A 27,935-nucleotide genomic window follows, 5' to 3' on the forward strand; every position below is an offset into this window, starting at 1 on the left:
ACATTTGGTTGATCTCCCTAAAATGAAATGTGGATGGAAAATATTTTTTCCACCTAGTATTCTTACTAAAAGTCATTAAGCTGCCTAAGCAAATATTTTACACTGTTCTAAATAAAAGATCATCGTAAACAATGCCTTGTATTGGAGACAGCATTATGATGAAAAACCTGCTGTCATGATTTATTTGAATTAAATGTCAACAGGGCAGTGAACAGCTGTAACATAACATAAAAAGCAGAATTTAAATAAAGTTTATGAATAATAATTTCCAAACGGGCAGCTGTAATGCTTCAGGATTTAAACTGTTTATATTTTTTGAGTGTAGTGCAGATTTAGAGGTTTTATTTATCAAATATTCAAAAGGCTGTACTTTTATCTCTATTGCAGATAATCAAACATTAATATCAAATGCATGATGCACCAGCAACTTTTACCCATAACAGTTTAAAGTACCTGCAGACAGAATTAATCGTTCATTTTCAATAATAAAAAACATCTACCCTCAGTTTTGCATAAGCCATTTGAGGTTAGATTTAATTCAATGTGCTTCTGATGTGTGAAGTAACGAGTTGAATATTGTTGAGTGGAGCCTACCACTGCAGTTTTGATTAATTATCTCAACGATGTGTGATTTTGTTGTCCATATTTGGAAAAAGTATCTTGCCGGCGAAAAGCTTTTTGGACGTATTAACAAGGAACTGCAGAAACTGGTTTATGTCAAAGATAGACACAAAATGCAAGAGTGACTCGGCATCTCTGGAGAACATGGATATGTGGCATTTTGGGTCGGAATTTTTCTTCAGACTGATTGCAGGGAATGGGAAAGGAAGCTGGGAGAGAAGAGCAGCAGAACAGAGCATGGCCGGTTATAGGTGAGCGCAGGTGAGGAGGTTATTTGATTGTTGGACAAAGGACAGAGAGGAAGAGATAGGTGTGTGCCAAAAGGATTAAGAGTTGCAAATTGTTAAGCTTGCAGATAGAAAAGTTGCGAGTTGTATAGCCTGTGTAAATCAAAGATCCTATAGCGGAGCAAGATAGACCACTCCTGCTAAATGCAACGGGCTGACGTGTAGTACGCAAAGGAACGTAACGTGGGCCTTTTTTTCATCCATTTCCGTAACCGGACCCGACCCGACTCACAGTGTAATCAACATTGCGGGGGATTTGTGTTAATAAATTTTAAAAATTCTGAAAATGAGGAGCAAATTTCTACCAAATAACTTTTATTTTTACGTGGATGTTTCCGTAAACGGCTTCCGTCTCCGCACTATTATCCTATTGGATCTTTGGTGCGGAGACGGAAGCCGATTACGGAAATGGGGCCTTAAATTTCCCATGAATCTGCCCTTGACCGTACTATGTCTTTTTCGTCGAGTGGACTATCTTGCTCGCTATAGGATCTTTGGTGTAAATGGTACAGGTGGAGTGGAGAAACCGGTTTCAGGGGCTCAGATCTGCAAAAGGCCCATTCAAGTGGCCTGAGAGGCTCATGGATGCTTCTCCCAGATCTGCGAGGAGCAGGTTCTCCAGCAAAGATGCCAGTGAATGTCAGCAAGCCCCTGCTATGTTGGTGGGCGCCCTGCAGAGTCCAGTGGAAGAGCATCACCAGCAAGTTGCGGACCAAGCTTGGCCACTAAGATCATGTCTTTTGCATTCTTATGCAGAGATAACATCAGCGGTTCTTCATCAAATTGCCAGCAATGCCCAACACAATCTGGGCCAAAGTACTATGCATTTCTAAGTACAAAAATGTTCTTCTTTCAAGTTTTCACCAACCTGTTCTTCTTCCTGAATAGGTAAAAAAAATGTGCAGTGAAACAAAATGTGTAAAAAATGTTGTGCCTTTGTTTATCTCCCTTGGAGGTACAACAGAGCTTTGAAACTGAGTGGCGTTATAGTTTGGGAGAATACCAGCCACATCCTTCTGCTCAATGATGTGTGGAACATTGCACTGCGGCCACCCTAACTGTCCTGTTGCTTAATTTAGTGGATAATTTAAATCAGCTTACTGTCTGCATTTCTTTAACTTGTCAACACAAGAAGGTTCTGCTGAGGAGATAGCTTGCCTGATGATTTAGATAATATACCAGATGACACTTTATCAAAATACAAACATCCTGTTATGCATCCTATTTGCTTGGTCATATATATTTCCCTGGTTTAAGAGTGACGATATACAGAAATACGACTTTACACAAATTCTCTAATTTTTAAGCAAATTTCAAACCAATAATTACAATAATAATAATAATAATAACAATAATAATAGTAATATATTTCCTGGTATTCATTCATTCTGGATCCAGTATATATTCCATCAGTTCAATTATGCATCATGTTAGAGAAATTAAAACTATTATACAAAGTGTATGTAGAATAGAATGATATGGGTTACTATAATGAATGGACATTTCTCACATGGAGAAAATGGTTTATGTACAGTTCTCATGAATGGAACCCTTACATATCCAGGGAAATAGCCATACTAACATTCTTCTATGTAACTTTTGTTTTACGTGGTCATACTGCAAATATTGGCATCAACTTTGTGTTCGGTGATAAAGTTGCAACGTTCATCATTGAACTTCAAGGTAGATCCATATAGAATTCCCACAATATCGATTCTGGTGTACAGCAATCTGATCACTCCATCAGGTAAGTTGAACAGCCATTTTTAGTGGAACATTATCTCAGGCATTAAACCCATTAGCAAAAAGTTAATTGCTTAACTAATTAAACAAATATTTTACAGCTTTGTTAAAAATAAATTAAAAATAATTTAACATAATAATTTTAAACTACACAGAATTTTGAAAACAATTTGAGAGGATAACAGTGTATGGCTAAAATTATAAATAGATAAAATATATAATTAGGTTGTTAAGTAGCAATATAGTTGCCTGCTCTATATTGTTACTCGTTTGTAAGCAAATATTAAGCCCGTCTCTGGCATCTTAAGTGTTTAAAGATTCTGTTATACCAACTATCCACAGCCAAGGATGAGGGAAAGCAAGAAAGAAATCTTAGTGTAATATCTTGCAGCCTATGACTATGACTAATGAAAAAGTTGCAACTGTAGAGCTCTAACCTTGTTCTCTTTTTATCAACACTCATAAATAGGACAAATTTAAATTCAGTCCTTTTTAATCAGTGTTATTTTAATGACTGTTAAATTATTAAAAAATAAATTAGGGAAAATCTAGGCTCTACTGTGGGTACAGGAAATGACAAATATGAATAATATAAACACCATTTGGAAGTTTGAACAAAATATTAAAATGCTTGAATAACAAGTCATTTATGTTCATGAACAAGTCATTCCTATCATGTTTTGTTATAACACGCGCCAATATAGGATACAGCACAGTCCAAGACAGTTAGTATATGTTGCTTCCCAATTTAAAGATAAGTGCCTATTAACTTCTGCAGAATCCCAATCTGTACAGTGCTGCAATTCTGTTGAAGCATCGTGTCCTTCATTCACAGAGATCCTGCCACACTTTTAGTCATGACCTCCATATCCGGGAGCGTTGCCTTTAATCCCAATTGGATTCTCAGTTTAGTGTTGAAGATGTAGTGAAGCAAATGTTCCACATCACATTAATTGCAGTCTATGATTATTTCTAGCATCAAGATTTTTTTGCCTCTATTATTAGCATTGCAGAGACATAATGCAGAATCTGGCTAATTGCAACCTTAACTCAACCACAGATTGCCAAAGTATGATTCACATGGAGTTCAAGTCACAGATTCTCATTTGGCTATTCCATTCATCTTTAACAGGGTAAACTTCCATCCCCAAAAATAATGCTTTCGTAAGGAGCCATTCTGATTGAGAATATGTTTCTCTAGTGACCAATATATTTCCTATGGCGTTGAATAAAGGAAGTCTAGACCAGATTTTGTCTTTGCATGAAACTAAATTATAGAACAGGGTGTAATTGGACTACGGCATAATATAATCAATTTAAAGAAATGTATATAGTTTTTCTATTTCTATTATAATTTCTTTTGTGGACATTTAGACAATAGACAGTAGGTGCAGGAGTAGGCCATTCGGCCCTTCGAGCCAGCACCGCCATTCAACGTGATCATGGCTGATCATCCCCAATCAGTACCCTGTTCCTGCCTTCTCCCCATATCCCCTGACTCTGTTATCTTTAAGAGCCCTATCTAGCTCTCTCTTGAAAGTATCCAGAGAACCTGCCTCCACCGCCCTCCGAGGCAGAGAATTCCACAGACTCACAACTCTCTGAGAAAAAGTGTTTCCTCATCTCCGTTCTAAATGGCTTACCCCTTATTCTTAAACTGTGGCCCCTGGTTCTGGACTCCCCCAACATCGGGAACGTGTTTCCTGCCTCTAGCGTGTCCAAACCCTTAACAATCTTATATGTTTCAATAAGATACCCTCTCATCCTTCTAAACTCCAGAGTGTACAAGCCCAGCTGCTCCATTCTATCAGCATATGACAGTCCTGCCATCCCGGGAATTAAACTTGTAAACCTACGCTGCACTCCCTCAATAGCATGAATGTCCTTCCTCAAATTAGGGGACCAAAACTGCACACAATACTCCAGGTGTGGTCTCATTAGGGCTCTGTATAACTGGTAATGGTTAATGTAAACTTGTCATGTAGTATTAATAACCTGATGGTAGTAGATATAAAGGGGTTAACTTGGCTGGAGGGAATCGCTGAAACATCCTGTACTTCCATGGATTGTTTCCAGCATAAATGTATACATGTGAATTTATATTAAAACAATGACAGAAAAAGTTAACAGACCCAATATTGTTAATAAAATAATACAGAAGTTTGGATACTTCATGGATTGGAGTATTGAATGTTTCCATAGTACTTAACGTTATATTATTTCTAGTTGCACCTTAAGTTATTATTGTAGCTTTATTTATCTGCCAGCCTGTGTTTGTGCACAATGTGGTTTAGGGCACCTGAATTTTATCATTGTATAAATTACAAAACTTTGTCATTCTTTTCCGCTAGGTAGATTTTTGTCTCCAGATAGGGGAGTTTTGGGTTCAAGCCTCACTGCATAGTCCAAATTGGCACTTTCAGATGAGGCAGGCACTGGCCAGCTTTTTAAGTAAATTTTAGTTAGGAGCATGTGTAGCTGAGCTTAAAGGGAGAGTCCCAGACATTTTTGGCACCTAAACTATTTTCTAGCAATCTTCTGACTTCAGTTGAGCGACAGTCTCTGCACGGATTCTGCAGTGGAACTTGAAACTGCAACTATTTCTCATCATTTAAATTGGAAAACACATTAAATTGGAAAGGTCTATCTGGCACAGGATCCCTGGCCTAGAAATGTAACTTTTTTGTGTTGAAACAGAATTGTTTGTGAAATGAGAGAAGTCCATTTGCAAGGTTTACGGGACAGCATCCAGAAGTTTCCCAGTGTAACCTTGCACTGACTCAGACATTCAGCATGGCATTCCCTATGGATATGTTGTGATTTCTCACAGTCTTCAGTATGCAGCTGAACAGGTGCAATCTTTGGGTCCAGCGCTTAAAGAGACATTCCACAAAATTAAGCTAAACTAAACTAAGAAAATAAACCAAATACAAGCAATACATTTCCAATTACACAAATGTTGCTAATGAATGAATGAATGAATGAATGCTGTATTGATGGTAAAAGGTGGGAATGGGGGATCCCTGGGGGGACCTGGGCGGGTTGGTGACCAACGTCCCCAGCTGAGGGAAGTTGTTTGATCAAGGTGGCCACGGAGACATTTTAGAGCTACACCTGCGTTCCTCAAGCAGGAGAGCTTTCTGAAAAATAATGAATTTTTATGAATACTTCTGCTGTGGTGAAGACTTATGCTGTGATCACTCTGCCTCTTACTTTGAACTGAAGGAACAGCAAGATGAAATCAAGTCTGGAGAAGGGTCTCAACCCAAAATGTCACCCATCCCATCTCAGATTCAGATTCAATTTTAATTGTGTCAGTGTACAGTACAGAGACAACGAAATGCATCTCTACAGTGATGCTGCCTGTCCCGCTGAGTTATTCCAGCATTTTGTGTCTATCTTTGGTATAAACGAGCATCTACAGTTCCTTCCTACACATGAAATCTCCTCTCCTTAATTATGAAATGTTGGTGAGATCCCCAGTGCAGCTGTGTGATGCTGCGGAGATCAGCAGAGATGTTTAATTTCTAGCACAATCTCATTGTAACCAGCCAGTACAGATCACACAGACAGCAGCTGATGTCAGGATTGAACCCATTCAAAAATGTTCTCTTCACGGTTGCACAGACGCCAGGGTCCAAATTCCTAGGTTTTAAAATCCAATAATGTAATGTTGCTTAAAGTATTTGAAATTTGCGGTAAATAAGACATATGATATGCTTAAGAAGGAACTGCAGATGCTGGAAAATTGAAAGTAGACCAAAATGCTGGAGAAACTCAGCGGGTGCGGCAGCATCTCTGGAGCGAAGGGAATAGGCAATGTTTCGGGTCGAAACCCAGCTTGATTTAAACCTTTTTATTTTATTTGAATTTCACAGCAATTTGCATACATACAATGATAACAGACAGTGACAGTCAAGGCATAATTGTGCAACAGTATATAGGCGACCCTCAAAGCCCTTACCCTTACCCACCTTCAACCCACCCGAATCAGGTCTGAACCAAGCGGGGACAAACAACACTCACATACATACACATCCACACAAATATGGTAAGTTAAGCGAAACAAAAAGTACTAAAAAAAAAAGAAAAAAAAAAGGGGGGTCACTAATAACAGTAAATAAGTAAGTAATTAAATAAATAAGTGTGGGGATGGGGGGGGGGGGGGGGGGGGGTTAAGGGGAGAGCAGCTGCAGTAGAGCAGAGCAATGGTGGAGAGCACTCAGTCCTCTTCCGAGTCCGGGGACAAGTTGAGAGAGACAAGTTCCAAGAAAGGGTTCCATGTGTCTAGGAATGTCTTGGTAGAGCCTTTGAGAGAGAACCTAAGTTTTTCAAGCTTTAAATTGTAAAGCACCTCCTTAATCCAGCGGGCGTGTGTCGAGGGACAGGTGAGCCTCCAGTTAAGCAAGATCAGTCTCCGGGCTAACAAGGTTGTAAAAGCTAGAACCCATTTCACCGCAACAGAGAGGTTGGTGTTGGGAGGGGTACCGAAAATGGCTTACAGTGGGTTTGGAGAAATAATCTGGCCGTAGGAAACCCTTCTTCAGACTGTATTCATATGCTTGTTTTTATAGGTTGGGGTATTGAGTCAGGAAGTCATGATGCAGCCTTATAGACAATAGGTGCAGGAAGATTGTTTGTGTCCTCCTTAGTGAAGTACTTGTTCAACTCGTATGCCATTTCCTTGTTCCCCATAATAAATTCCCCTTTTTCAGAACTGTTTATAGGACTGCATTTGGACTATTGTGTGCAGTTGGGGTCACCCCATTGCAAGAAAGTTGTGAAGGTTCTGGAAAAGGTGCAGAGACGGTTTACCTCTGGAATGCTAGAGGTTGAGAGGAGACCTGAGAGAAGTATATAAAATTATGTGAGGCATCGATAAGGTAGACAGCCAGAATCTTTTCCCAGGATGGAAAAATCAAATACTAGAGGCATTGCTTTCAGGTGAGAGGGACAACGTTTAAAGGAGATGTTCGGGGCAAGATCTTAACACAGAATATGCTGGTAGTGATTGAAGCAGATACATAGTGGCATTTAAAATAATTTTAATAAAATGCACAGTGGTCAATTTCAATGCACAGTTCTGATGAAGGGTCTTTAAGATGGAATATTAACCCCGTTTCTCCTTCCACACCTGCTGCCTGGTCCACTGAGCATTTTTACATGCTTGATTCTTTTGGTACAATGGGTTCCTTGCTGTTGTACAGCAGAGCTATAACAATGTCTTGGAACAGATTCTCATCAAAGCTTGGCACAATGGTACAGCAGTTAATGCTGATGCCTTATAGCTCCAATGGGGCTGATCTTGTGTGGTGACAGTGTGTTGTCTGTTCTCCCCACAACCACATAGGTTTCCTCCGGTGCTCTGGTTTCCACCCACATTCCAAAGGCATGTTGGTTGATGGGTTAATTGGCCACTGTCAATTGCCCCCATCTTGTAGGTGAGTGGTAAATCTGGGTGGAGTAGAGAGTAATTTGGGAAGAATAAAATAGGATTAGTGCAGGTGTGCATTGATGGCTGGTGCAGGCCTGGTGGGCCCGGAGTGCCTGTTGCTGAACTGCTCGACTCCGACTCAAGTTATCATTGTTCCTATTCACTGAGATTTCATCTGTGTTAATAATTTGTACAGAAGCCATTAAGATGATTAAAGTATTCTCCTTATTTGTTTTAATTAATTCAATTAAAATTGTATTTCCTGAATCCTATACATAGTTATACTCCAACTAAACAACTGCAAACTGTTTTGATTGCACTATGGACTTTGGGCTTTGTTTTGTTCTTTGCACTAATTGGGGTTTTTTTTTTTAATTTATTGAACATTTTTTTATGTTTGCTTATTATATTATCTATTGAGTACTGTGTTTACAAACTTGCAGTGCTGCTGCAAGTAAGAATCACATTGTTATGTTTTGGTAGATATGACGATAAAACACTCTTTGACTTATTCTGGGAGCCCTGGTCTGTTGGCAATGTGTGGTTTAAATAACTGCTGAGAGTGAATCCTTCGGGTTTCTTAATTGTGTTGTTTTACTTTGGATTTCTTTTGATGCCTTGGCATCACCTTTTTCAGGGCTAGAACGATAACTTAAATGTTAGTACTCTGCCATTTGGTATTGGGATCACTACACTTGGAATCTTAATGACAGGATGAAGCATTTTTGAAGTGCCAGCTCTTAACTTCCTTTTTGCAGGGTTTGCCAAGATTCAGAAATCCATATCTTACCATGTAATGGATAACTTCAAGAACTTTGGAAGTGTTCAACATAGCAATGGATTAAGACATGCCCTATACATTACAATTTAAAATGTAAGTTCAAGAGAAAATGAAGTACTACTATGACCCCTTCTTTGCCCTGTAAAAATGACTTCCTTGAGACTTCATTCTGGTCCGCTGGCTATTCAGAAAATTAAATTCAAGACTTTTAACAAGATACACCAATCCAAAATTAATAAAGCGTACTCTGGACAAAAAAAGAATAAGAGACAAACAGTAGAAGTCTGAGGACATGCTGAGTTTAAATTGTATGTAGTTCACTTTTGGTGAGTTCAAGCTTTGACCCCTCTGCGTATGTGAAATATAAACACTACAGCTCAAAGGATACAGTAATTAGTTTTGAGTTAATTTTAAAAGGCTACAGCCTGCTGGATAAATACGATAGAAAGGTCATTCGTTACATTGGTGTCCATTACCTATGCTTACAGCTGCGAGACTGCAGTGCTACCAGCTCCAGTCTGTAAGTACTCTGACCTAATCATAATTTGACTGGACCAGGGTCTCACCTGGGAATTCAGATGTTTTTCTTTTATGCTGAGGGGAAATTTAAGACAAGAATTGTACCGCAGAAAGGTTAAATTACAGACATAAAACGCCCTTTAGTATTTCTACAATTCATTGCCAATTATTCCATAAAAAAGTTAAAACACTGGGTATTGCAGCTGCAAGATTTATTAACTTTCTTTTGCACCTTTGGGAAATAACTCAGCTGAACTCTGCCAGTGGCTGTTTTTATTTAATTCATTATATTTCAAATTTGCACAATCAAATTGCAATTTCTTATTATTATGATTTTGAAGGCTGCTGCCTTATATTACACACTTTTTTGATTGAATAGGTTCTATCTTCATGTATGACTTCTGAGGTTTGAGAGTTCTTGGCTGGTTTCCCTGGCTCTTCCACCAATATTTGACAGTACTCGGAATATAAGCCAGGGACCCATTTGTCAAATCTTATTGAGGCCAAAAGTAATCTACACTCTTTATCAAAAAGTATTAGATTACTAAGAAGCAACTTGGCTTTGACCAGGCAAGTCCCTGTTCTTTCAATTTCTTTGGTAAATTAGAACATGGGTTGTGCAGTAAAAAATTAATTGCACCCACAATGTTTACATCAAGCCTGTTTGAACAAAGATTATTTCTAAATTTGGGAATAAATTTAAATGAAACTACTTGAGGTGGCGTCCATATACATATCCTCATTTTTGTTCATCGTCTAAATGATTTATGTCAAATATCTAAGGCTCCAATGAGACGGCATGCTGGCAGATTTGTGAGTACAGGTGACCCCTACATTAATGGGGTGAGGCGGGGGTGGAAGGAATTGTGTTCCTCAAAAAAAAATCGCAATTTCTCATAACACAAAACCACGTAATCTGTGCACATATCTAGAAACGTGAATTGAAAAAAAAGTATGTTTATTTATTTACTTTTCTTCATATAAATTACACAAAAGCAAATTTCATTCTATTTCTCCAATTTTTGGGTCGTGAGTTGCGAATTCTGTAAGGGTGGAGTCCTGTTACCGTAATGTGGGGGCTGCCTGTTAAAACACTGGTGGTGACCAAGGCGACTCTGCATGTTCTGAACTTGAAATTATTTCAATTAGTATGAGTTCAAAATCTCAAAAGGTGGTCGCAAATGGCTCAAATAAATAATATTAAGCAGGGCTGACAACTGTCCTGCATTGAGCGTGAGAATCACGCATTTTGCCAAATTCTCACGCTGATCACAAATTTCTCATGCTCTGTGATGGAAGCAGAAGCAATTGCGGGGACAGATGCAGACGGGAAGCGAGTGTTTGCCGGGCTGGCGAGTGTTTGCCAGGCTGGCGAGTCACTCGCTGCAGCTCCGGCCATGGAGCAGCCTCAGTGCAATAATCCTGGGCCGTCGGAGGTGTCGGAAGCGTTGGGCCACTGCCGTGAGAGTCTCTGTGCCGAATTTGTCCAGGTGACCGGCATGGATCAGGCTGCAGCTTGGTGCATCCTGGAGGACAACCAGTGGTTGCTGTAAGTAAGTACCAAGCACTGGGTAGAAACGGTGGAAGATAGTGGACTTCAAATGGGGGTGGTTGGAGAAAGCATTCTGCTTGCCTGCTAGATTTTCACTTACTGTAATTGCTGGAAAAATGTTCCCGATGTTGGGGGAGTTCAGAACCAGGGGTCACCGTTTAAGAATAAGGGGGAGGCCAGTTAGGATTGAGATGAGGACAAACTTTCTTCACGCCGAGAGTTGTGAATCTGTGGAATCTGCCACAGAAGGCAGTGGAGGCCAATTCACTCGATGTTTTCAAAAGAGAGAGTTACGTTTAGTTCTTGGGGCTAGCGAAATCAAGGGATTTGGGGAAAAAACAGGAAAGAGGTACTGATTTTAGATGAACAGCCAAGATCATATTAAATGGCAGTGCTGGCTCGAAGGGCCGAATGGCCTATTCCTGCACCTATATTCTATGTTTCTATGCTTGCGTATATGGCAATAAAACTCGATCACTTGATTTTGAAGCATTCGTGCATGGTGGAGGTATAATGTAGTCATAGAGTGATACAGTGTGAAAACAGGCCCTTCGACGCAACTTGCCCACACCCGCCAGCTACGCTACCTGCTTTTGGTTCATAACCCACTGAACCTGTCCTATCCATGTATCAGTCTAACTGTTTCTTAAATGTTTGGATAGTCCCTGCCTCAACTGCTTCCTCTGGCTGCTTGTACCATACACCAAAAGTTACCTCGTTAAAAGTTACCTCTTAAAATAATTCAAACAAAAAACATTGAAATCATACTTCTACAATGCACTAATACATGATTTTAATACATAAAATTTCAAAATGTTCCTTCCGTGGGAAGGCGTCCCTCGCCCCCTCCCACACCCACACCCCACTTGGTTGCTCCACTCCCTCGCCAGGTGCCCCAAGGTCGGTGATCAGTGATCTCTCAGACTCCTCACTTTCAAAAACGCTCCATGGCCCCTGGTTCAGAGAGAGAGCACTGCCAGATGTGAACGGGGTACGGAGGCCAATTGTCTGTGATGTCTGGATCTCAATGCTCAGCTCTTCATGTTTCGGAGTTGGCTAATTTGATTGATTTGTAATTAGCCTACCTTGTAATTAGTTGACAAAACGTTAATTTATTAATCTGGAGTATCCATGGGGATGGGATAAGTGTAATATTAAAATGACATGCAAGGTGTCAGACTGTCTGTCACAATATACAGCCCCGATACCCCATTAATTCCTTCCCTCCCCCCCAATTCCATTGACAGGTTGAATAGAAATGTCGCCAATCTTGTTGTTTTATTAATTGAACATGTAGATGAACTTCCTCTCGGAGCGTAATCAGATGGAAACTGATTCAGATGCGATGTTTAAGAGCTTGTTCAAAGAAGGGGCATATTTTAAAGGAGTGACAGAGATACTTGCAGGGGAATGTGTGAGAAGGTTATTATTTGTCTTTAGTTTTAGCTTGAACCAGGACATCTGAAGATTCAAAGTTTAATATAGTAATTGTGCTGATACTGACTCCAACCAACCACGTAATGAATATCATCCATTCTGGAGGTTTTATTTTTCTGATGCCATTTGAACTTCATTTGGATTTCAATCATTTCAATGTGAAAGTAATTGGGAATGGGGTGCATTGGAACAAAATTTGCCCTCGGTACATATTGGAGGAGATATTTATCACAAATAGGGGAGACCATTTGGGAAGATCTTATTCAATTTAGATTTTGAGTAATAAAGTCTATGCAGCATTAAATTGTATTAGCAAGTCCCTAACATTAAGGGAACATTTGTGTGTATATATAGAATGCTTTCCTCCCAACTATCTTTAAAATTTTTTAGACTCAGTTCATCTTCCCAAGCTCGCCTAATTATTTCCGATGATGGAGTTTGTAAATTTAAAAGGGTATTATAAAGGTACGATATTAACTTATTTGAATCCGACTTTCTATTCAAGCATTCGTCTAGTATGTCTGGAACCATATATTGACAGTCTTGTGTGTGTGATTTCACATAGTCTCTTATTTGAAGATATCTAAAGCATTGGTTACCTTTCAGATGATATTTCAACTGTAATTCTTGAAATGAGAGGAGAGTCCCCATCTCATAAATGTCTCCCAGCTTTTTAATTCCTAAGCTTTCCCATTGTATAAACGCCTTGTCAAAAGTAGACGGTTTAAACGAAGGAATTATTGGCGATTGGTAATAATCTGATTTCCATACATGAATATACTAAGATCATTCATGTGCTGCACCTGTTGATCAGAGCCTGACTCTACTGCGGAATGTAATTAGGAATGTAATTTAGCCTAACCATATTCATAGCTAATCCAACTTAAAGCATAAATATTGCATTCCAGTGTAAGTTAAAAAACTCGCTACAGTATGCACCAGATTGCACAATTTCAAGCTGAAAAATGCAAAAGCTCCAAACCAATGGGATGAGGGACACCCTATCTCACCCCCCCCCCCCCCCCACCCCCACCCCCACCCCCTCACACCCCCCACACCACCCCTCACACCACCCCCCCCCCTCAGTCGCTACACTCTCTCGGGCTTGGTCTCTCACAATTTCTCACTCCCACCTCTCACCCAATGTGGGTAGCCCTGTGTTAAGATTACTCTGGACTAGATTTGCTGCAGGGACGAAAGAGACTTCCAATCGTGGAATCTGGAACACGAACAATAATAATCTGCTGGAGGAGATCAGCAAATCAAGCAGCATCTGCAGGGAGAAAGTTGTCAAAAGATCCTGATAGGTTTAGATGCTGTGTTTTGATCCAAAACATTGCTAATTCCTTTTGCTCTGCAAATGTTGCTCGAACTGCAGTTCCTCCAGCTGATTGTTGTTGTTCTTGATTTGCTGCAGTGTGGTAACATTAGATTTCCTGGGGGGGGGGGGGGTGAGTACGTTACAACGTCCTTCTACAGAATTTATTTCAAAACATTCAAGCTCCAAGAATATGTTTCAGTGAATGGCTTTTACATTTTTGAGGTTTATATTTTACTGTAACACTAGGTCCCCAATATATTTTTGAATAAATGATAACTCAAACAGTGAATTGTGCTTTGTAAAGTGAAGGAATTTTGAAATAAAGTTAACCTGCTAACAGGATTGTATTATTAAACATCTGAAAAATCCTGCTCCCATTGTAACTTTGTCACTGTCTGTTTCCTTGTGCAGCAGCCCTAGCATTCCTGCACCACTAATCCTTCCCACTAATTAAGATCTTATCGTCACATCTACTTTACACTGACTAGTTGTTGAGTGAAATGAGTTGTTAGGACAGAGGTGCTTTACTTTTCCCCCCCAATTCTTCTTAATTAAATTTGATTCCATGTCAGAAGGAACTGAGAAGCTAAAAGGCAATGTATACAGTAAAAGAAAACGGCTTGCGTTTAGCTCCCGTCGTGACTATAAGATGTTCCAAAGTGCTTTGTATCCAATTAAGTATTGCTTTATTGTAACCACCACTTTATGCAGGGAAAGCAATTGCTGAATTGCACAATGTATGATCCTGTACAGAGGGTAATGTGACAGTGTTGTTGATTGAGAGATAAATATTCACCAAGGAGAACTCCGTGGATTTTTTTGAAACACTGTCATTATATTTTCTTTGAGTTAAGTAGATTGAGTGGACAGGATCCTGGTTTAGGTTTTGCATGTGTAAGATTCCCAACAGTACAAGTCTTTTTTAATACAACACATGGATGCCAGTAAATAATCTCCAATTTTTGCAGAAAACTCCAATGATCTTCCACCCTTTTGGTGAGGAGTCCCATGAAACTGCCAAGGTATCAAAGTCAAATCTAGTTGTGTTGGTTGTAGTTTATCTATTGACCTCCCCTCAATGTCTTGGGATGGCACTACCATTATGGAATCTCGTAACAAACCTGTTACTGCTTCATCAACATGAGTGGAGAGAGGAGCAAGAGGGTGTATATCCAGGTCCAGAACAGCAAATGGTATACAAGTGTACCTGCACCTTTAAGATCTGAGTGTACCATGTGGTATAACATTATTGTATCCAGGGCTGCCAACTCTCACGCTTTGAGCGTGAGAATCACGCCCTCAAGCAAACTCTCACGCCCTCACGTTGATCAGAAATTTCTCACGCTCTGTGGTGAGAAATTATGTGATCAACAAAAATGTCAAAACTCAGATAAACTGTATGGTCAGCGGGCGTTGGAGAGCCGGGGCTTAGGGCGGAATGGAAACAGCGGGCGGGTACAGATGCAGGGAGCCGGGACTGAGAGAGGGGGGGAGAGTGAGGTGGGATGGAGAGAGAGAGGGGGGGGGGGAGAGAGGGAAGAGAGAGGGGAGAGAGAGAGGGGGAGGGAGAGAGAGGGAGAGGGGGAGAGAGAGAGAGGGGGGAGAGAGAGAGAGAGAGAAGGGGAGAGAGGTGAGAGAGGGGACAGGGGAGTGAGAGGGGGGAGACAGGGGAGAGAGAGAGGGTGAGAGGAGAGACAGGGAGAGAAGAGAGAGAGAGGGGGGAGAGATAGAGGGGGAGAGAGAAAGGGGGGGTTGAGAGGAGAGAGAATGCATCCTGGAGGACAACCAGTGGCTGCTGGAAGTAAGTACCAAGCACTGGGTAGAAACGGTGGAAGGTAGTGGACTTCAAATGGGGGTGGTTGGAGAAAGCATCTTGCTTGCCTGCTAGATTTTCACTTACTGGAACTGCTGGAAAAATGTTCCCGATGTTGGGGGCGCTCAGAACCATGGGTCACAGTTTAAAATACAGGGGGGGGGGGGCAGTTAGGACTGAGATGGAGCACAAACTTTCTTAATGCAGAGAGTTGTGAATCTGTGGAATTCTCTGCCACAGAAGGCAGTGCAGGCCAATGCACTGGATGTTTTCAAGAGAGAGTTACATTTGGTTCTAACAACATCAAGGGATATGGGGAAAAAACAGGAAAGAGGTACTGATTTTAGATGAATAGCCATGGTCATATTGAATGGCAGTGCTGGCTCAAAGGGCTGATGGCCTATTCCTGCACCTATTTTCTATGTTTCTATGCTTGAGTACATGGCAATAAAACTCGATCACTTGATTTTGAAGCATTCATGCATGGTGGAGGTATAATGTAGTCATAGAGTGATACAGTGTGAAAACAGGCCCTTCGGCGCAACTTGCCCACACCCGCCAACATGTCCCAGCTACGCTACCTGCTTTTGGTCCATACCTCCAAACCTGTCCTATCCATGTATCAGTCTAACTTTTTCTTAAATGTTGGGATGGTTCCTGCCTCAACTACCTCCTCTGGCAGTTTGTTTTGTTTTTGGCTTATTCTCTGTTTATTGCCCGATACAAGAAGCAACATAAAGGAATCTTCAGAAGCTATGTTTCTAATACATTTGAGATGTTGTTTGCTTGAACAAGTAGCAACAACTAGGACTCGGCTCATTCCCTTACATATTTGAGCCTGTGAGTAGCCCAGTTAGTGGCCTGCTGCTGCCACACAGCTCCAACAGCTCACACCCAATCCTGACTTCCAATGTTCTGTATGGAATTTACACTGTATGGGTTTCCTCTGAGTGTTATAGTTTCCTGTCTCATCTCATGGGTGTGCAAGTTAGTACATTAGCTAACTACTATAAATTGCCCTTGATGTAGGTAAGCGACAGAATCTGGGGGATCAGGGGAGAAGTTAATGGGATTTTGGAGACAATATATTAGGAAAATTAGTGAGGAATTGTTTTCAACACTTACTCGAAGGACTAAATGGCCTTTTATGTTGTAAGAAAATATGGAAACTCCATCCCGGTTCTCTTAACAACCACCTCCACCACAGATGATTTACAGTGACCAATTAACCAACCAACCATTTTTTTTTTTTAAACTAAACATGCTGAAAATTTGAAATCTTGAAACAATACAGAGTTCAGGCAGCTTCTGTGAAAAGTGAAACTGAATTAATATTTCAGGATCCTTTGACATGAAGCACAGACACTGTTTGACCTGCTGCTTGTTACCAGCATATTCTGTTTTTATTCTACAGTTATTCCTCGTTTGTAGGAAGTGGTATTAAGACTCGTAATATTGTTAAAATTGTGATTTGGAAGTTTTTGTTCAATTGATAGGAATTCTAATTTTTGACAAAGTTTGCAAATGTTGAAGAAAGCAAATGTGTAAGTGCATGGTTTCTTCAGGCTTCATAACATGCAGTTATTGAATTGCTGTATTCATAACCCCAAGTGTAAAGTATGATAATAATAGCTTTGAATCAATCCCTTTTTAATTATGTACTAGACAACCTTGTCTATGAATTGAACAGCACAGTAGGAGAGTCTGAATTTATTTTTTTGGATCCTTATAGTAGGTATTGATCAAAAGTCCAGATTTTCACCTCTCATATCCTGATCATACAATGGTCAGATGCAAGCTCAGGACTTCCTTTAAGTTTGTTTTCTATCATATTGTACTAACTACTTGAACAGGTTTGGAATCCCTTACCTTGCCCTTCTTGGAATATGACGAATGTTAGTGCAAGACATGGTTTAACATGGTTATCATTTAAACAAACCAAAATAACCACAACAAAAACTAACCTCAGGTGCAAATCTGTTAAAGAACTCTGTAGGATCCAAAAGTACATAATACGGGAGCTTCTACTTATTGTTCCTCAGATTTGAGGATGACTTTAATGAGGATATTGCCAGAACTCAAGGGCCTGAGCTAGAAGAAGATTAGATTAGATTCGTTTATTGTCATTCAGACCTTTCGGTCTGAACGACATTTCTAAGAGGTTGAGCAGGCTAGGACTTTATTCCTTGGAGTGCAGGAGGATGAGGAGTGATCTTATAAAGGTGTACAAATCACGAGAGGAATGTACAGTCTTTTTCCCAGAGAGGGGAATCGAGAACCAGAGGACACAGATTTAAGGTGAGGAGAGAAAGATTTAATAGGAACCTGAGGAGTAACATTTTACACAAGGGTGTTGGGTATATGGAACAAAAGGGTAGTTGAGGCAGGTACAATTATAATTTTTAAGGGATATTTGGACAGGTACATGGATAGGATAGGTTTAGAGAGTTAATGGGCCAGGCACGAGCAGGTGGGGCTAGTGTAGATGTGGCACGTTGGTCGGCGTGCGCAAGTTGGGCCAAAGGGGTCTTTTTTGCGTGCTGTATGACTGTCGTGCTTTCTCTACAGTTCTATGAATTCTGAGGTGGCTGATGAGGCCAATGTGAGACTTGTCATGGACTACACCATGAGGTTCTTGGCAGGATGAGCAAGTGAGTAGTTTGGGAAGTATATGCTTTTCTGTCATTTACATTGGGCTTCTGTGCTACATAAACATGAGGTTCATAATGCCATTCAATAAATTTGGAGTTGTTAAAGGCCAGGCATTCCTACGAGTCAGAATGATAAACATTTTTGATGAGGCCTTGAGAATGTCTTTGAACCATTTCCTTTGTTTACCTGGTAATATCTTGATCTACCTCAAGGGTAGGCTATTTAGGAGATGAGGAAAAACTTTTTCACCCAGAGAGTTGTGAATCTGTGGAATTATCTGCCACAGAAGGCAGTGGAGGCCACTTCACTGGATGTTTTCAAGAGAGATTTAGCTCTTAGGGCTACAGGAATCAAGGGATATGGGGGAAAAAAGCAGGAACGGGGTACTGAGTCTGAAGAAGGGTTTTGACCCAAAACGTTGCCTATTTCCTTCGCTCCATAGATGCTGCCTCACCCGCTGAGTTTCTCCAGCATTTTTGTCTGCCTACTGATTTTAGATAATCAGCCTTGATCATATTGAATGGCGGTGCTGGCTCGAAGACTCGAATGGCCTACTACTGCATCTAATTTCCCATGTTTCTTTGTGATGCTGAGTTCTACAGCAAAATGTGCTTCAGACAGGCAGAGGTAATATTTCAAGAACATTCTCAGGGCCACTTCAAAAATATTGTCGCATTCTGACAGGAATTTTTGGAATAACTTAAAGTAAATCAAAGATGCACAAATAAAATAAAAATAAATGATGCTATTTTAACTCTAAACATTCAAAGTTGATAGAAACAAAGTTGGTTTAAGACATTTCCCTCTCATGGGTGGGGCAGCAGGAGGGGTAATAATGGTAATGTAAAATTTGACACAACCAGTGTCAACTGAACACTCAGTTTAACTAGAGAAGACTTGGGGACTTCAATAATAGTTTGAGGTCAATTATTATATTTAAGTGAGGCCTTGTTCCTCAGATTTTGTAAGGCAGTGAGATTTGTGAGGTTCTTTTCTTACGTTCAGTTTTCTCTGAGCTCTTTAAACACCTGTCAAAGAGTTAGAGTCATACAGCATGGAAACAGGCCCTTCGGCCCAACTTGCCCATGCTGAAAAAGATACCCACTGATGCTTGTACTACTTGCCCGTATTTGGTCCATATCCCTCTAAACCTTTTCTATCTATGTACCCGTCTAAATGTATGTTAAATGGGGTTATGGTGTCTGCCTCCACTAGCTCACCTGGCAGCTTGTTCCATATACCCACCACCTTCAGTGTGAAAAAGTTGCCCTTCAGGTTCCTATCAAATCTTTCCTCTCTCACCTGAAACTTATGTCCTCCGGTTCTTGATTCCCCTACCCCGGATAAAAGACTCTCTGCATTCACCGTATCTATCTCCCTCATCATTTTATAAACCTTTATAAGATCACCCTCTCAGCCTCCAGCACTTTAAGGAATAAAATCCGAGCCTGCCCAACCTCTCCTTATAGCTCAAGCCCTCCTGGCAACATCCTTGTAAATCTTCTCTGCACCTTTTCCAGCTTAATAACATCCTTCCTCTAGCGTAGTGATGAAAACTGAACACAATACTCCAAATTCCACACCAACATCTTGTATGACATCTTGTGTAACATCCCAGCTTCTAAAAATAAAAAGGAACTGCAGAACTGCTGGTTTATACCAAGGAGAGACATAAAATGCTGGAGTAACTCAGTGGATCAGGCAGCATCTCTGGAGAAAATGGATAGGTGACATTTCGGGTCAGGAACCTTCTTTAGACTGATTGTAGGGGATGAGGGAATTGGAAACAAGGAAAGACCAGCACATCAGGACTGGCAACAGATGACTTCAGGCAGGGTGAAACAGTTACTGAGTCTATGTTTGGTCACACCAATGTACAGGAGCCCACATTGGGAATATCGGATGCAGTAGTTGAGGTTAGAGGAACTACATATGAACCTCTGTCTCACCTCTGCTTCATTCTGTGAGGCCAATTCTCTATCCAGTCAGTTAGTTCTCCCTGGTCCAGTGCTTTGGATTTCCCAGGCCTCAGGAAACCAGACAGCTGAAGGGAGCTTAGAACTGTGTAAGAAGGAACTGCGGATGCTGTTTTAAACCGAAGATAGACACAAAACGTTGGAGTGACTCAGCGGGTCCCTTTATTTTCATCGAAAACTTAGAAAATAGGTGCAGGAGGAGGCCATTCGGCCCTTCGAGCCAGCACCGCCATTCATTGTGATCATGGATGATTGTCCCCTATCAATAACCCGTGCCTGCCTTCTCCCCATATCCCTTGACTCCACTAGCCCCTAGAGCTCTATCTAACTCTCTCTTAAATCAATTTTCCCCTGACTCTCAGTCTGAAGAAGGGTCTCAACCTGAAACACCACCTATTCCTTTTCTCTGACCTGCTGAGTTACTCCGGATTTTTGTGTCAATCTTTGGAATTTGGAACTGCCAGATTCAGCAATTAAATACTTTCCATGCTCTTCAAGCAAACCTCCATTATCTCTCTCCCACAGATTTCCCCTTTCCCATGGCCTTTCTCCTTCTGTGTTCACAAATTGTTTATTAAAAAAACCCGTGACAGGTAATTCTGCATTTTCTGCTTACAAAACATGCTTTTTGGCTGCCTCCTGCTCAGCAACTCTTTTCAAGGCTATTCCCAGCCTTACTTTTCACAACATTAATATATGCTCAGAGACAGCAAAACCTTTTTGGATTATTTGAGCACAAACAACAAAGTGTGTATGGTCATTCGGAGAAACATGAAGCAAATTGCCTGGTTTCACTGAATAAATGTAACATATGTTATTGATTGCTTGGAGTTAGTAATTTGTTGATTACTTCAGCTTTTTATAGTCACTTCAACAGGATTCCTGCTTTGCGTAACATTTCACATATGTTTGCCAGAAGCCGGAGATTAAGTGGTCTTTCATCAGCAGGAATACAGAGAGCATTACAGTTAAATATTGAAAGAGTAACAATTTAACGGATATTCAAATGCAAAAATTAAATGCTTACTTTCCTAGTTATCAAACAAATAAAACAGCAGATAGACACAAAGTGCTGGAGTAACTCGGTGGGTCAGGCAACATCTCTGGAGAAGTCCTGGGATGGCAGGACTTTCATATGAGGAAAGACTGGATAGACTTGTACACGTTGGAATTCAGAAGATTGAGGGGGGATCTTATAGAAACCTACAAAATTCTTAAGAGGTTGGACAGGCTAGATGCAGGAAGATTATTCCCGATGTTGGGGAAGTCCAGAACTAGGGGTCACAGTTTAAGGATAAGAGGGAAGACTTTTAGGACCGAGATGAGGAAATAATTTTTTACACAGAGAGTGGTGAATCTGTGGAATTCTCTGCCACAGAAGGTAGTTGAGGCCAGTTCATTGGCTATATTTAAGAGGGAGTTAGATGTGGCCCTTGTGGCTAAAGGGATCAGGGGGTATGGAGAGAAGGCAGGGATGGGATACTGAGTTGGATGATCAGCTATGATCATATCAAATGGCGGTGCAGGCTCGAAGGGCCGAATGGCCTACTCCTGCACCTATTTTCTATGTTTCTATCTATGTTTCTAAAAAGGATGGGTGACTTTCCAGGTTGGGACCTTTCTTCAGAGTCTGAAGAAGGCCCCCTTCCCAAAACATCACCCATCTTTTTTCACCAGAGATGCTGCCTGACCCGCTAAGTTACTCTTACATGTCGTGTCTATCTTCAGTATGAACCAGTAACTTTCTACAAATAATACTAGCATGCACTGGTAACAATAATAATTGGTTTCCTGAGTTCTTTGAGGCATTTATGGTAGCATTATGAAGTTGGTTATTCATAGGGCTCATAGTTTATTGCTAAGTCTCACAGAAATCCTCTTACCTTTTTGGCCTGGTGGACACCGCTTTTTCTGAACATTACATTTCCTTCTCTCAGTGGTCTTTGGACAGGAGTTGCCATGTGCTGAAGGTTCCAGCACTATATCCCGGCTCCTTGACTCGCTGCCTCTCCGGAATCCACACGTTCTCCCTCGCTTTGTACAGGGACTCCATGCATTCCACTCACCGACTTCGCAATGCACTGCAAACAGAAAAACAAAGTTGTTCTATATATTCTTGTTTCTTTGTTCTCAGTTTATTTTCCTTCACCAAGAACCTCTCACCCCCAATTCATTGCTTTGCTTTAATCTGCTCATTTAGGGCTGCACATACAATGGGTGGGAATGTAAAGAGAATAAATTCAGATTACAGTAGGATTGATGTTAATGGATGTTAGATATGGGGTATGGACTCAGTGAACCAAGTGGCCTGTTTTCTGTGCCGAATGACAATATGGATGCATTGCTCCTCGTCAAAATATGAGCGTGAACATTGGATGTCAATAGCTATTTAACTAAAAACTACTCCCGATTAGTACATATATACTAGGGGTCATTGAACCATGACAAGGAACAGAAAGTGGGCTCCACTGATTTTAATTCTATTGCCCAATTACCAAATCTCAATGAGATAAATGTTGTTGACCAAGGGCTGAATTTCATTGGGTTTTGTAAAAGTTCAGAAAAATGTTAAAAACTGAAACGGTCTTAGAAAATGGACCATATGAAACATAATCCAGGTTGTTAAAAGAAGCAAATGTGGAAATTGCAAAGACTCTGGCTAGTGCTGCCTAGGGATTGGCAAACTGGTGATGGTGTAATATTGTTTAAAAAGGAGACAATGGTATAAACCAAGTAATTACAAGCCAGCTAATGCAACACCTGTATTACTTGGATTTAAATCCAAGGGCCAATTTTCACCTTCATTAAGATTAAGAGAAAGTTGTATCTGAGTAGCTCGATTAAATGATTTGAGCAGGGCCGATTAAAGGCAGTGCACATAATGCAGTTTACGGGAATTTGTGCAAGGCTTTGATAAGACCCTGCGTGAAATATTTAAAAAGAGTAGAAGTGAAAGAAAGCCAAGGTGTTGTGACAAATTGTACCCAAATTTCCAAATGGCAGGGGGCAAATAGGTGGCCTCTATTATTGGAAGGTTGTTGCCAATGGGGATCCACGAGGCTGGGTACTTGGCCCCTTGCTTCATTATAATTAATGTTTATGACTTGAATGTAAGGGGCATGACAATGAAGTTTGCCGATGATACAAAAATTGGCCATGTCATTGATAGTGAAGAGAAAGCCTTCTACAAGAATAATTAGTTGGTCTAGCAGGTAGGGCAGTAAAGTGGAAAATTGAATTTGAAGTCTGAGTTATCGTATTTGGAGAGATGCAATAGATTCAACATTCAAGAGATTCAAGAGAGTTTATTGTCATGTGTCCCAGAAAGGACAATGAAATTCTTGCTGTGCTTCATCACAACAGAATATGGTAGGCATGAATACAGAACAGATAAGTGTGTCCATATACCATTATATAAATATATACACACATGAATAAATAAACAGATAAAGTGCAAATAAACAGATAATGGGCTATTAATATTCAGTTGAATCTAAGCCTGCCAGTGGCGACTTTTTGCTAACAGTCAAACAGCTAACAGCCAAACAAATAAGGCAAGGGAATATACAGTGAATAGGAGATGCTGAAACATGAGGATGAACAGTTTACTTTCATTTATTCGTGTCACATGTATCAAGGTACAGTGTAAAGATTTGCATGTTATCCAGTCAAAGATAAGAAAAGAGGGACGTGGAATGTGAATCTATATGCTTAAAGACAGAAAAATATAACAAGTGGTTGAAAAGGCAAAAAAGATGCTTGCCTTTTTAGCCGAAGCATAGGATACAAGAACAATTAATTTATTAAACGTGTAGCACTTGATAGGCTAGAGCTTGATTATTGCAGATCACCCATTAGAGGAATGGTGTGATTGCATATAATGCAGATTTATTAATACGCTTTTGGGAGTGGAAAGTGGTAACTATGATAAGGTTAGATAAGCAAGGGTTGTTTTCTAGAGGTAACTGAGGGGAGACTTAATTTAGGTGTTTTAATATTAGGGGGTGTTCAAACAGACTAAGTCAGATGGATCTAGTCCCTGTAAGAAGGGTCAAAACCTGACAGCAGTGACTTAATGTTATTTGTGCAAAGAATAGACGGGAGATGAGGAAAGTGATTTTCACCTAAAGGGTTAAAGTGGTCTGGAATTTACTGCTTGAAAAAAGGTGATAAAGGCAGAACATTCATCATATTTAAACAGAATGTGTACTCGAAGAGCAATGACCTGTAGAGCTACAGATTGTGATGGAAGACGGAATGAGGGTTGGGTAGGAAAAACACCAAGGAACGAACTGCTTCATTCTGTGATGTAAATGTTCTATGATTCAATAACTGTGACATTTTCCTTCTGCCAAGTTGTAAATTCATTCACAGAGATTGATTGTTATGATGAATAAACAATTTTAATTTTCATTATATCATTTGGCTATCAGGTGATAAAAGGGGAACCAAGTGAACATTAGTTTGTTTACCAGTTCCTATATTTTATTATTCTCCCTTACCTTCAACACTTCAATTTTTGCTTTTAATCTAGTTTTCCCCATGACTTCATTTTCTTCCTCAGTTAATATACAATATCTTTTTCTGATCACTGTTCTACAATATCACTGATCTACAATAGATTATAACCTATTCTACCATTTTAACATTCTATTTTTTCCTTTATGCTTTATAACCTCCTTATTTTCCCATTTTAATTCCGGTGTCTCAAGGTAGGTCCCAATCTGCAACTTTGTATTATGATCCACATTTTGTGGCTTGAAACATTTTTTCCTTAAGACATCGAATTTTCTAGCTTTCCATCAACATTAATCATTAGGACTTGCTCAGTGTGAAGGAGTTGCCTTTTCGATAAAACATTAAGCCAACTTTGATCCACTCTCTTAGGTAGATGTAAACAGTTTCATTTTGAAGTAATGTGAATAGATTATTACATTGTTATGCCGGGTTATACCCTTCAAACAACATCAATAAAATAAGTAATCTGTCAAGACTTTACTGCATGTAAATTGGCTCCTATATTTCCTGCATTATAGCAGTGATTTTGTATCACAAGTTTTAACTTGGTTCCAAGAGCACTTTAAAACACCTTGAGAATATGAGATGCCCTGCACAAATGCCAACCATTCCTTTGCTTTGCACTGAAGTTTGCTTACCAGTCGTAGTGCATTCCATTGTCTGGTTATTTGGGGCAAATCCTTCAGGACAGATATCAAAACATCTTCCTTTATGCAAGTAGAATGCTGGTTTGCATTTTGTGCAGAAATTTTTGTTGAAGCAGGTATCACAGTTGTCAGCTGTACATTCTGAAAAACAATAATTTAAACATGAGAGGCAGTGGCAGGTTTTAAAAAATAATAATCTGATGCCGCTCTGATGCAGTGATAATTTACCCACATATCACATCACAGAAGGGAGCCTTTTGGCCCAAGGGGTCCATGCCAATCCCAACAAAATCAGTCCCATCAGTCCCATTCCCCCCCATTTTTTTTTGTTACATATGGCCCTAAAATGTGTTCTTTTTCATATGCTTATTCCTCAACGGTTTTGATTATTATGCCACTTACCTACAGTAAGGACTAATTTACACTGGCCAATAACCTACCAACACATCTATAGATGTAGGAGGAAACTAGAGATTTAGAGGAAACCCATGTGGTCTTGGGAAGAACATACACAGACAGAACTAGAAATTGCAAGGCTGCCAACTCTCACGCGTGAAACTCACGCATTTCATGAAATTCTCACGCTCTCACGCTGATCACAAATTTCTCATGCTCAAATTTAAAATAAATAATAAATAAAGTCATGAACAATTCAATTCGTCCAAGGCTTCCAGATCTCCTCCACACTCACCAATGAGAATAATTTTCTGTCAGCGGGTTTCCCATAAAGAACGAGCAATTTAATTGTCTTAGGCTCTTAAGCACACTATTTAACAAGGCAAACTGCAGTACATTTGACATTCATGGAACCAAAATCTGCAGGTGCTGGAAATTCAAAATAAAGCAAAAATTGTTTTGGAGGTGAGTAAAAACCACGACGGGGAATATATAAGGTGAATGCAGTCTTTTTCCCGGGATATGTGATTCAAGAACTAGAGGGCATCGGTTTCAAGCAGGGCTGTCAAACTACCAGCCCGTTTGATGATTTTGGGGGAAAAAGTTGTTTCGTTTCTCCCTTGCAAATGGTGTGATAGGTGAGACATGGTGATGGTCCCAGCACCGACCCTCCCCCAAGGCACCGCTCACACCTCCCACCCTCACTTCCGGCCGCTCTGTGTTCGTCGGCCGTTCTGTCCACACTCAATGGAGCTTTAAAACCGGCCCAGAGCCAGGAGCGGACCGGGTGAGTGGGGGCGTCAGTGCCACCTTCGGAGCCATGGGGATGAATCCTGGGCTAAGGCTCTGCTCCGATGCCCGACCCCCGGGATCTTGATCTGCATGAACAAGTTGGGATGAAGGGCCTGTTTCCATGCTGTAAGGCTATGACACATTGTAGAAAGGGTGCAATTGCTCTGGAAAGGATCCAGGGGCGATTTATGAAGATGTTGGCAGGGCTGGAATTTTTTTTCACTTTGAAGAAAGATTTGATAACTGGGATTGTATTCTCTGCAGCAACGGAGGTGAAGAAAAGACCTAGTTAAGGGGAATAATATTATGAGAATTGACCTGATTTGCTTAACTAAGAGTGAAGGAAGGAACTGCAGATGCTGGTTTAAACTGAAGATAGTCACTAAACTCAGCAGGACAGGCAGCATCTCTGGAGAGAAAGAATGGGTGATGTTTTGGGTCGAGACCTTCAGACTGAAGAGGTGGAAAACCAGCCATAAAAGACAATGACTGGAGATGTGTGTTATCCAACTAAGGGCAGAAATCAGAATCATGTGTTCATCTTTATTAACGCGACACCATAATAAATATATTACAGAAAAAAGAATTTAATGGAGTGGCATGTTGGCGCATTGGTAGAGTTGCTGCCTTACAGTACCACAGACCCAGATTTGATCCTGTAAATTCTCGCTGGCATGTAGGATGGAACTGGTGCATGGTCGATTGCTGGTCGGTGTGGACATGGTGGGTTGAAGGGCCTGTTTCCATATATATGTTTTACATATATATATCTTAACTTCATTGAATCATATACAATTGAAAACGTGGCATTATTTTCGTCTTGTTTCTATAGTCAAAGGGTAAGGTTGATTTATTTATTTGTGCAGAACAGTGATGAAAATCCTACTCTTGCCTTGGTTCTCTGTTTTTTTATTTATATATATAACAGCATGAATTATAATCTGATTTCCATACATGAATATACTAAGGTCAACCATGTGCTGCACCTGTTGATCAAAGCCTGACTCTACTGTGGAATGTAATTAGGAATGTAATTTAGCCTAACCTTATTCATACCTAATCCAATTTAAAGCTTAAATGTTGCATTCAAGTGTAAGTTAAAAGACTCGCTACAGTATGCACCAGATTGCACAATTTCAAGCCGAAAAATGCAAAATCCCCCCCCCCCCCCCCCCCCCCCCCCCCCCTGGCAGCCCTGAAATTGGGATCAAACTAGGGTACCAGGAGCTATGAGGCAGCAACATTAACTTAGCCTATAGGGAACACTCTTCACAAATTGAATTTATATCATCTTATTGGTGTTTGGAGTCAAGGTCAAACCTGAAAAAAAAACATTCTAACAGACATAAGTGTAAGAGTGGAATTTTACATTAGACATTGTGACAAAGCTTGCTGTATTTGACTACAGTAGCTATGTGACAAAGCAGTACTCCAGAAATGTTGACT

The 27,935-nt window shown here is 40.3% G+C and overlaps 1 protein-coding gene across 1 annotated transcript in view; it reads right to left on the reverse strand.

Moving 5' to 3' along the window:
* rspo3 (R-spondin 3) overlaps window positions 1-27,935 on the reverse strand; it is a 74,879-nt gene that overhangs the window by 23,411 nt on the left and 23,533 nt on the right. The window contains exons 3-4 of the mRNA XM_055635652.1: window positions 25,293-25,442; window positions 22,020-22,217 (exon numbers count right to left, since the gene is read on the reverse strand). Of these exons, the coding sequence (XP_055491627.1) occupies window positions 22,020-22,217; window positions 25,293-25,442 (348 nt within the window). The remainder of the gene's footprint in view (window positions 1-22,019; window positions 22,218-25,292; window positions 25,443-27,935) is intronic.

This window comes from Leucoraja erinacea, chromosome 5 (assembly GCF_028641065.1).
Source record: "Leucoraja erinacea ecotype New England chromosome 5, Leri_hhj_1, whole genome shotgun sequence".
Lineage (NCBI taxonomy): Eukaryota > Metazoa > Chordata > Chondrichthyes > Rajiformes > Rajidae > Leucoraja > Leucoraja erinaceus.